Raw genomic sequence first — 12,097 nt, 5'->3', positions numbered from 1 at the left:
TCCCAATTTGTGTAATTTGTATCAATTTCAAACAATTTTTCATTGTAATTGATGTAGTGGCACTAACTAATCTAACCATTTCATGCTAAATATTTCACATTTAAAAACCTTTAAAGTTTTTAAGTTTTTTTCTCATTTTATTTGAAAAACAGAAATCACTTTTCTAATGGTATGAAAATTGTTAGATAGAATGTAAATTTTGTATATGTAAGATAAAAATGAATTTTATGTGTTAGAAATTTTTTATCACCATACATAGCCAAGTATTCATCTAATGTTCAAAAAGTTTAACATATGTGATGATTTTTTTAGAAAAAAGAACCAAGCCAATTTTAAAGGAACACCTATACATATCAAGTGACGCCGAGTTCAAACATCACATAGAAAGGTAGATAATTATATAAAACATTTACCAATGGTATCATTGCAAACTTTATTAGTAAAACTATATATAAATTTTAAGCTTGACGGACTAATTCACATAATTAATCACATATAATTCTGCCAAGTGGTCCATTATGCTCTTTCACAAAAAGTATTTGTATTGTTATTTTAATCGGCTGATTGGCTGTCATCCTTATTTATTCATTCGCTTGTAAGAAAAAATAGTTATTTGCTATGGTTAACCTAAACTACAAATAATGAGATAATTGTATATAGTTTTGTTTTTAATTCATTGTAATTGATTATAAAACATTTTTACCCTAGGAGTGTTATAGAAATAACTTAGCATAAAGAAAAATTGTCAAACTGCAGCTCGATGGGAGCTGCGAGAAACCAAGTTTTGCACTTTGGACTCTTTAATCCATACCCCGAAAAATCGGGCTTTGCCATTGAACAAAAGACACGAAGGAAGAAACAGCCAAACTTTCCAGACCAACTTATCAGATTATTAAAACCAGGCTCAACCACACTTGCCCGATCAAGTGACACTGACAATATTTGTTACTAAACGAAAGCTAGTTTGAGCTTGCTATTCCACATTTGTCTGAAAGATTTTAGTAGAGAATCAGCCATGATAGAGCTTCAATGAGGCCCTAATTTAAAAGAAGCCAAGGCCAAGAATCAAGAACTTTAAGATGAGTCAACACTGAGTGGTAACTAAAAACTAAGAGCTGAGGCTGCCAAGGACTTATAGCTCAGCAAAAAACTTGAAGCCAGGTTGGAAAAGTTTCGGAGGCAGCTGGAACAATAAGTCAGTACCCCAAAATAATCAGTCCATCCAGCAAGTCCAGAACCAACAAAACCTGGTGTCACTCTGCACAACCCTCGGCCCTCTAGGACCACTCAGCAACTGGACCAATATGGAGACTGGACGCAGCTATGGGCAGTAGCAGCCAATCCCGAGTGACCTTTGCATATGAATACAAAGCACGAGGTAAAGTGGCAATCTTGGAATCTTAGTAGACCGAGGAAATTTACTTTTGCGCTTCAACGGACAAGTACTCATTCATAGAATACTGCTATTTACACACCAACATTGTTCTATTTTTGGATCAATCCGTTGACATGGCTCAACCGGATGAGACTGTCAGTTATATCACAGATCCATTGAGAGTGTTAGAGCAATTAGAGGCAAGTAAGAAATAATACTTGGTAGACTTTCTAGACTCAAATGAGTAGCCGACGTTCTTGTTAAAATTACATGCACGTCAGACACAAACTAGGTAGTAGGCCCACCGGCATAAAATAAGTAGAACATGTTGGCCAAGCTGCCTTTATGGGTGACTCTGTTTCCCAAAGAAACTCATGTCAAGTCACATCTGGTTTACACTCAGCGTTCAAGCAAATAGCCAAAGTGAGCTCAGATCGCTGCCCTTGAGATCCACAATCCATTCGCTTTGGAGAAGAAAGTCAAACAAGCTGTGCTCCTCGAATTAGTTTTGATCTCTTGCTTGACTGAGTTTCTGTGGACTGAATGACTGACCCCAATGAAAACACCATCTTCGCCCAGGAAGCCACATGTAGAACTGACGAAGTTGTTTTCCAAGCTTGCACAAAAGGAAATGCCCTAGCCAAAAGCTTTGTCAATGGAGCTACTCAGTCAAACATGATTGAGGCGAGGCAAAAGTCTAGTCCTTTGGGCAGTGTGACCTCACCACCAGCATTGAAATGATTAGACAGCATGATATCCAGTGCTTCGCTATCTATGTGTGTTTATGCCGATAGCAATTCATTTCATGTGATAATGTAAATACACCCAGAGTGCTCACAGACATTCCAAGTGCACTAGGACTGTCTAATTGATGGACAAAGCCAAGTGGTTTGCCTTTTCTCAGATGAGAGGATGGTCTGCCAACTGCTCGCTGAAGCGATGTACATATATACCTCCATACTTACATAGGCCGGTCAAAGCAACAAATGGAGTAGCCACAGCCAAAGCCAACTCGGCAATCACGGATGGTCTTTACGGCCAAGCAAGTTTGGATCCACCAAAAATTGTGCCAACAGTCTGCTAGCAAAGCAAAAGAAATGAACAAAGGATGTGATCAGCAGCTACTATTATTGCAGAGGGCGAGCCAAACAGAAACCCACACAAGCAAATTTGTGTGCCGACTGACTAGGCAGATTACTATGAGGCTCAATAGACAATGAGCCTCTCAATCGGCGGCAAAAGGAAAGAGCCCGCTAATGTTTAGACAATATCCACCTCTGGCAAAAGATGGCTCTTAGAACCACCAAATCAATGAACCACCAAATCAATCTACAACGGCATGACCTGCTCTCATGAGCCCAGAAGCTCATGAGAGCAGGTCATGTTGTTGTAAGACAATGTTTGGCACTCAGAATATAGCTTGTGATAGCACCGTCTCTGGTCTTAGTTGATCTATTTTTCCGGTGCTGAGTAGACAGTCCCAGGGTCTTTCCCAGTAGGGAGAAGGGAAACAAAGAGGGGATAGTGATGAAAGAATGCCTAATCCGACTGCCTAGCCGATATCAGATTAAGTGATGTTACAAGTGAGCTCAGGCCTGGACTAAAACACTATAGCTGGTGTGGTTTTTGGTCAGCCAAAGATCAACTTGCAAGTCAGACTTGCTGTTGATGAGTTAGAGCCAGAGGTTCTTATAAAAGGAGTGCCTGAAGTGACGATGATGAGTTGTTCCTAGCATTCTCTTGTATACTGTTCCTTGCAAATGCACACATTGAAGCGCTCATATATATATTTATATATATATATGTATATCCATATATATATATATATATATATATATATATATATATATATATATATATATATATATATATATATATATATATATATATATATATATATATATATATATATATATATATATATATATATATATATATATATACTTTTTACAAATACATGTAGGTCTATATACATTTTCTTGCGCCACACACAGTGAATTTCGATCTTGTTGAGTAGTAAAGGAAACTTAAAAGTTTCCTACAATCTTCAATAATAGAGAACTACAGTACCAATTTCTTGGTAAACTTTTAATTGTAAGTCATGATTGTCTGTTACAGGGCCATTTCACGAGGATATCTAAAAGAGTTGGAAATCAAGGACACCAACTTGGATGTTGGTGATGTTGAATGTTTAGAAAAACTTACATTACTCAAGAAACTCAAGTTGCGCAACTGTAAACTTCCAGAGATCAGGTCAGTTTAAGACAGCGATTTGTTCAAGCATATAATTTAAGAAAGCATTGCCATAATTGTGTAACAAAGATTATAGGCTGAATAATGTTTTTCCAAAATCTAAATGTTTTGTTAGTTCAGACTACTTGAAATTTCTAATTGTTTTTAAGTACTCATAAAGTTTCAACTCTGCTTCATAGTTGGAGAATATGACATAATGTGACCTCAAGTGAAAATTGGGAAGTGAGTATATTGAATATCAGCTACTAGTTTTAAAATCTTCAGGTTTCACCAATATTTTTAGTATAATTCACATAAGAAGGTTAAAACATACATAATTATGCCATTTTATACTGAATGGTCAATATGCATTGTGTTTGTTGTTTTCGCTTGATTTCAGAAGGATTTTATAGCTTTGTTCATTCAATAAAAACATTTTATGTAACTAACTAGCTCACATAACTAATGACCAAAAAATGCTTGATCAATAATGTCTAGCAGGAAGCATAAACTAAAATGACCTCAATTTTGTGGAACTGAATTTCATTGTCAAAGCTATTTTAAGAGCAACAATAAAGTGGTCATAGTAACCTTGTCCTGAACCTTCAAATTATACTATACTTTGAATGAAATAAAAATCAAAATGCAGTAGGCTACCAATAATATAATTAAATATTTTTTTTTATGCGGAGAGTTTAGTTCCTTATTTTCACCAGTTTTTTGTTTTATCAGGTAAAAAGACAAGGGGTGTGAGCATTTTTAAGACCATTGAAACCTACATGCAGATCACCACTGATAAATTTTTGGTAGAGTAGCACAGCTTGAGCTAGTTGCTGTTCGTTTGGAAAAGTTAAATTTCCTATGTTTTTATGTCTCTATATCACCTGTCTGCTTTTCTCAAAAAATAAAAAGTTTAGTTTGAAAGCCAAGAATTAATCACAGTTGAATGGTCAAGTGCATGATACAGTTAGCAATGGTTTTTTTACATCTTAATGAATGTGAGGCCACTGATTTAGATCTTAAAGTAATTTGGCTTCCGCTCACGTTAATCGAACACACTATGATTATTCACATATATAACAAATGTAGAAATAGAGTAAAAGGTGAGCAAAGCCATGACTGGCAGATTTTAGGCGGGTTTTTCTATTTTGGTTTATGCTGGAACAAAGAAATGGTTCAAGAAATAACTTTACAGTTGATCTTATGTAGTTTTATTTGTCGACACGTACTTTGCAGTCAAATCATTAGGTTTAAATCAGTTTGAGACTCTATTTTGTCTAATCAATTATCTCTATTTTAATCTTTGCTAAAATGAAACAATACATCACTATGACGTTATGCTTATCTAGTGATTTTGCCTGTGAGTGTCATACTAAATAAATACTAAGGGGCGTAATAATGGTAGTGAGCGAGGTTGCAGGTTTCGTTGGTTGTAGTCGATAGGTTTTAAGTTCCCTGATTGTTAGTGGAAAAACAATTGGGTATGTGCCTCAATTATTATCCTCGAGTCAAAACAATAAAGGTGTCTTGGCTGACCAAAATTTTGATCAAGTGTGTTGAGTGCATTTCGAGGCATATACTAGCTTTCAGAAAGCTTCTGAACATCGGAGCAGCAGTAGTTCAGTGTTTTCATCAAACAATTGTGGGTAAAAAAAACCTGCAAACTCATCCAAGTCGGTGCACGACCTAAATACATATAAGCTTGTATACGACTGTCCTGCAAAATCAAGATGGATGATAACAACAGTTATGGTGTTTTGACTGCTAGTTCAACTATCTCACCGATGTGCCATGGTACATATTGTTGCAGGATTAAATACTCTGCAAATAACAAATAATTTCAGCAAATAAACTTTTTTTCTATTGCGCTAAAATTATTATTTTGACCAAATTAATTCAAATGGATTTTCTAAAATTTAATAAGCCGCTATTATTTATGCAATATCTCGAGAATCAATAGATTTTTTGTTTTAATAAAATATGCATATTACTTAAAACAAAATCCTCTGCAAGATAGGCAAAAGGTTTTTGGCGAATCCCATTCTCAAAAAAACCTCTGACGCGTCCTTTGCATTAAACAACATGATAAATTTCTTATTGCCAAGACGATAGCAATGTGATTTTCCGTTTCGACAAGTAAGTAGAAATGGAATTGCTTTGAAAACTTCTTTTTTTTGCTTGATTGCGTCTGATCAACAACAAGGTTGTTTGGTTGGAGACAAAAATTGATTGGTCTAACTAATCTGTAGGTTTGTAATAAAAAGAAAAGGGACACCCTACTAATTAACAGATTCATCAGCTTACAGCATGTACTTCTAGTATTGCGATACTAGCCAATACTTTGGCTCACAGTTGTGAAAGAGTTTAAGAAGACTTGAGTGCTGGTTTGAATAAAATCCATTTGCAGGTGTCTTACAAGTAAAAGAACTAAGGGCCTGCTCTGGTGGATCAGTGTGGAGAGTATAATATAGATCGGAAGCTTTGGAGTTGTATGACAAAAAGTTTAAGGTCTGAATTTGTAGAGGCGGTAATGTCGCTCCGTCTGAAAAAAATTACAACGTATTGATGTCATTAGCACTGCTTCACAAAAGAGATGAAAGTTATATTTCTCATATTTTGACTAAGTTTTGAAGATATACAGCACCAGCGTTTATTTAAAAATAAACCCTAATAAAATTTCACTTCAAGAGAAGAGCTGAAAAACACAACACTAGCAGAGCGGTTGGAACTTACAGAACCAAGGTGTTCAAATTGAGGCTTTACGGTAATTTGAAGTAGCAATACATGCATTCGACCCAACAAACAAAATTTCACTAAGGTAGTGATAAAGTACAAACACAACTAAAACTAGCTCAATAATAAACATCTAATTAAACACAGTTGATGCATGTTTTCTTAGTTTTATTTATCACATATCAGATAATTGATCAATTTATCTGTTCAATTTGACAAGCAGGGCTTGTGGATGATAGAAAATTAGGTGGATGATAGAAAACGTTAACACAAATCATCTAAAATTTAAGGTTGATGGCGTGAATAGCAAACGAGTATGTTGGCTCCCTTGCCGCTACAATCTATAATAGTACTATATTATGGCTATTGGCAAAGAGTATGTATATGGCTAAAAGAAGTGTAGGATGGCTTTAGTAAGTTTCATAAGAAACAATTCTAATTAGCGAGTAGCTAGTTAATGAGCTTACAATATATGTACCTAAAATACTAAAACAATTACCTAACATCTGTTATTGAACATTACTTTAGGAAAAATAGAACGCCACTCTTTATTTGAATGAGGCTTGTGTTTGCCAGCCACTTTTATTTAATCAATACTATTTGACATTCTTAACTTTTATGAACCCATATTAGCAAGTGGTCAGTAGAAAACAGTCCGCAAACCATTCTGACAATGACTTGATTGCATCAATAACAATTAATTTGTTTGTGGTTCCTGTCCATATCAATCTTTATTTTTCAACTCCTAGTTTGTAGGTTTTTGTTAGAAACTACGATTGCAACACCATAGATATAACTGGTAACTTTATCAGACTAATAGCATTTTCACTTGTAACGCAGTCATTATGTTTTAATGTGTGTGGAAATTTTTTTTCGAAGTTACAGTGGAAAATTTGCTACTATTAATCTGAGGCTAACATTTTGAGCCTATTTTGATTACATGGGGTATCTCTCTAAGCCGCTAGAATTTTCTAATTAAAATGGCATTGCGTAAAAGGTTTCACCCTCCAAACAAGTTGTTTTCATGCTAATATTGACTAGCTCAACTGTGCAGAAGACAGGTTGAGGTCGGTATGCATTATCGGACAGCCGAAAAAATATGAAAAAGTTCTAATCAGATTAAACAATAAGAGTACAGCTGTCCGAACAAACGATGCAGATATTTTCATTTTTAAAATGTTAATATTTGTGTTAAATCTGAAACTTTGGTTGCTGCATGTATGCTTGCAGTAATTTGAAAACAGATTATAATTGATCGACACTTGTAACTTGTGTTTTATTGCATATAATAAACCAGTTGATGCTGTATATCAACATACAGCAAACGCTATCTGTGTGAGTTGAGCCAATACAAAATATGTGTTCAGCCCGTCCTGATTGTATTCATTTTATTTACTTGGAGTATTTTATCAGAATATATTATTATCCAGTCGTGTCAGATTCATTGTAGCTACAGTGGTTTAACTAATGGTATATCTATGAGCTTCGAGTTTTTTCCATTGAATAATACGACTACTGAAAGGGATTATTTTATTTCTAGCTGCAATAGGTTTGATAAGTCGTCTGACTCTAAAATGCTCACGGCTGCAGCAAAAATAACGGAAAAACAGTCTGGGTTCATTCGGCAGCTGAATTGTCGCATTTTCATGGCATCATTTTAATTTATTTAATTTTAATGGCTAACTGTTTATTCTTTTTATTGTTGTTTTTGATTTACTATTGTTGTATGACCTATTTAAAATTTTTTTTCTATTTTTGAAATAAAATTATGGCCAATAAAGTACTATATACGTATATAAAATATCAGTGTTACTACAACTTATACACACCCTCTTCATATATTGTTTTGTACCAAGTAGGCAATTAAGCTCAGTTAAAAAATTAATTTCGTAGCTAAAGATTCAAGGAAAAGGTTAGAAACCTCTACTCCTGATCAGCTTGTCATAAAATAAACAGCAGATGATGCAGAGCTGTAAAAACATTTGATTCCCTGTTGAAAATCATTATTAATATGTGACCATTGCAGTTGATTAAAACGTTGAAATTTAGTCAGTTAAGCTGAAAAAAGCTGTGGTAATCAAAAATAGAAAAGAAGCCCAAACAAAAATATTGCATTTCTATTATGTGTGATCATTTATAAAACCAAGTGTCACCTCATCTTTTTGGTCCCAGTTTCTGCTTCTTAAAAATTTCCCTCAGGCTACTGTGTCTCAATAGCATTTTGGCCATAAAACTCGTTTTTCCTTCCTTTTTGTCTTTTCATTCACTTTTTATAGATTTTGATTGCTCCATATAATATGGTTATTTGCTTCCAAAAGTAATTATTCAATATAGACATAATTAAACGGTGCTTCTGTGAATTCAAATAATGAATTATGATGTAGTCTCAGGGAAATATGAACAATCAACTATTAACAAAGTCGTTGGATAAAACTGTACTGTCTGTTACAGAATTCCTTCATTGCCCAACCTGGAAGAGCTCTACCTTTCTTACAGTAAATTGGATTTAGCTAGTACTGATGCTCTTGAAAATCTAACTTCACTCGAGACACTTTACATGCGTCATTGCAGCCTTGCTAAATCGCCACTCAGGTAGGTGTGGATTTGTTCCCCAAACTACTTTTACAAGACTTTGTCGCGTTTACAAACATTACTGTCTGAGTTTTTGCTTTCAACCTCTTTGCATGGTCCTGAATGTTCAAAATGAAGACTTGTATTCAGAAATATAAATTGCTAGATATAAAATTAGCCTTTATTGCATTGACTGCATTTAACACAGTTAAAGACTTTTCCGGCCTAACAAACCCGTGTCGGCTGTTGTGGTTAAACTTTCTGATACACTTTTTTATAACTTTATAATTTTTTAAATTTTATATTACAAGTGTTGATTTCAGTAAGACAATAGACTCAGTACCACTGTTCTAGGACTAACATCTATGCTTTTTAAATACATTAAAAATATGTATTCTCAATGGACTTGCATAAAAGCTTTGCTCGGACAAAGAAACGGTTTTAATGTTAATATCAGTTATCTGAGGCAAGATAGTTGATGTCAGAAGTCATAAGTTTAGTTCATGCCAAATAAGCAACAGAATGCAACTGGCCTACAAATCAATATAAATAATGCTGCTTTCAACTGTTATTACGCATCAAGCTGCTGTTAAAGGTATACAATACTTTTAAGTTTTATTTAGCTTTTTTCAGAACCTGTTTGGGATGGAAAAAAGTTTCCCAAGCAAACAGTTGTTTATGCTGTGCCAATTTGGGGGGACGATGTTAAAATGTTTTTATCATAATTATATAAGGTTTGGTAAGCTGAATCTTCAGAGTAAACACTCACTCAGCAATTATACTTAACCTGCGTAGTATCTCATTAATATGATCATAGAGAGTAAAAACAAAGCTTACCCTAAACGCTTATGGTCAATATTAATTCATCTAAGTTGATTCATATCTTATTATTTTTAATTGTCACTTTTCTGCTCTGCCTATCAACAATCCCTACTTTGAAAGATTTCAATCCCCAAATCAAAACTTTTTCTACCAATATGTTATATATATTTAATAAATACTATAACTTGTTTTTCAAGCCATTGTAGAAAACATATACTTGGGCCAATTTGACAAAAAATAATTCCCCATAATGATTTAGTTAGTTTTTACATGTATCTTACAAAAAATATAGCAAAACATAGGAACTAACTAGTCAAATGTTAATCATTAAATATAATAACATGGCCAGAAGACAATCAGTAAAACAAGAATGTTTAATTACTGCTGAGTTTACTTTGACAGATTTGAACTATTTTTACAAGATTCCTTTGTATGATCTTTTAGCTATTGCATGACTTACCATGCAAAATTGTGTCTTGTTGGTAAATTGGCATTAAAAATGTTTTTTCAATAATTTGTGCTACTTTATTGATTATTTTTTCTCCCTGGTTTATCAAATTACTAGATACAGTTTTATCATTGGCCTTCAATATTTAGAAAGGGGAACCTCAAGTATGTATGGTAAGCATTTTGACCAATAGAACTGAATAACCAAACTATTTGGTTCTTGTGGAAAGAATTTAGTCAGCATGTTACAACCAGCCTAATATTAAAATATGATGGTTTTTAATCATATACTATAGAATTAGCTCCCTGTTTGCTATCAAAGCGTGTTATTGCACTAAAGAGTTCTTTGTTAGTTATGTTGGCAGGAAAATTTTAGCTTTCTTTGAAAACTTGACAAGCCTAATTGCAACTTATCCAGCTAGGCACTTGGGTAGATGTAAAATGTTAGTCAAAATTATTTTTGACTTGATTTTGTATATTTGAGAATCTTTCCGTGTGAATTTTTTCTCCAGTCTCTTGCTCAAATTTTAGTGCCAAAACTGTAGCTATAAAAATAGAAACCAATGCAGGTAAAATAATTGTTAAAAATGCTGCCATTCAATTTAAAAACATTTGCATGAGTCTCTCTTAGTTTCAGGTGAATCTGAATGCCATTTAAAAGTATCTCACTGTTATTTGAACAAAAATATAGGCTGTTGTGATATACTCATGTAGTATAATGGTTTTTTCTGTGCTTTATACCAGCCTAGATTTTTAGTGAATGAAACTGGAATAAAACAAAGCTAAAAATAGTATGTTCAGTACTTGAAGAAGGTACTGTTTTGATAGTTTATTTTAGTCAGTTTCTCCGGAAAACAGGTGTTTAATCTGGCAAGCAATGTTTCACTGAAGTATTGATAGAAAGTATGAACACAGCTGATCTAAGCTAACTAGAAACCTTTGAATTTAACTTAGGTTATGGAGGATTTTTCTGTTTTATGTATCACATATCATATAATTTGATCGCTCGTTCAATTTGACAAGCAGGGATTAACTAAGCGGTTGATGAAAAACATAACACTATTCACCCACAATCTTGACACTGATGATTTGTAAAGTTGGTGTCGTATAGAAAAAATTATTTAGTTATTTTGTTACCAAAAACATATGAAATGGCTCAGCAAAGTATATTCGATGACAGAGGCAACATAGTGGGGCGGAAGGAGGCTTTATACAAAACCTTTCTGATTTGTGAGTAGCTAGGCAACGAAGCTTTGCATCTGCAAACATATGAAAACAATTACTTGTGGCGTTTAGCCAATATAAAGTATGTTTACAGCTCATACTGATTGTGTATATATTACTCAGGTAAATTTTTTCACTCCAATATCTTACTAGCAATGACCAGGTGTGTTAGATTCATTACAGCTAAAATGTTTCAATAATGTTAGATCTTTGAAATCTTGGTTTTTTCTATTGAACAATAGAACTGCTATAAGTTGTTATTGTACTTTTAGGTATAATAATTTTGACACATCGTCTCCCTCTAACATGCCCACGTTTGCAGAAAAATCTAATGAAAAAATTTCTGAGCTCATTCTGCAACACTGCAGTGGCATTTTCATAGCACCAGATATATGTTATCGTAACGTATACCCACTTTTCAAAAAGTAGTAAATACTAACATGTCATTATGTACTACTAAAATAATTACTTTAGTAGCGAAAGAGTTATACCGTGAGAAACCTCCACTCTTGAGCAGATTGCTACAATCGAAGCTGAAAATTATGGTCAATATGCGGCTTGTGCAGTCAACATGTTGAAGTGTGTCGGTGTAGATAAAAAAGCTGTTGAATTGACCAAAAGAAAAGCACCAAAACATAATTATAAAGTATTGACAATACAGTACGCCTTTTCTGTAAGGCAAAGTTTTACCTG

The 12,097-nt window shown here is 33.9% G+C and overlaps 2 protein-coding genes across 2 annotated transcripts in view; both read left to right on the top strand.

Moving 5' to 3' along the window:
• The window catches only part of LOC137410003 (uncharacterized), a 372,155-nt gene that overhangs the window by 63,142 nt on the left and 296,916 nt on the right, over positions 1-12,097 (top strand). The gene's annotated exons all lie outside the window — the stretch shown is intronic.
• Positions 2,247-12,097, top strand: part of LOC137410001 (leucine-rich repeat-containing protein 40-like) — a 99,576-nt gene continuing 89,725 nt past the window's right edge. Inside the window, exons 1-4 of the mRNA XM_068095630.1 lie at positions 2,247-2,421; positions 2,850-2,946; positions 3,494-3,628; positions 8,792-8,932. Coding sequence (XP_067951731.1) covers positions 2,247-2,421; positions 2,850-2,946; positions 3,494-3,628; positions 8,792-8,932 — 548 coding nt within the window. The remainder of the gene's footprint in view (positions 2,422-2,849; positions 2,947-3,493; positions 3,629-8,791; positions 8,933-12,097) is intronic.

The sequence above is a fragment of the Watersipora subatra genome, unplaced genomic scaffold (genome assembly GCF_963576615.1).
Source record: "Watersipora subatra unplaced genomic scaffold, tzWatSuba1.1 SCAFFOLD_35, whole genome shotgun sequence".
NCBI classification, from domain to species: domain Eukaryota; kingdom Metazoa; phylum Bryozoa; class Gymnolaemata; order Cheilostomatida; family Watersiporidae; genus Watersipora; species Watersipora subatra.
This window is presented reverse-complemented; position numbering and strand designations above follow the sequence as displayed.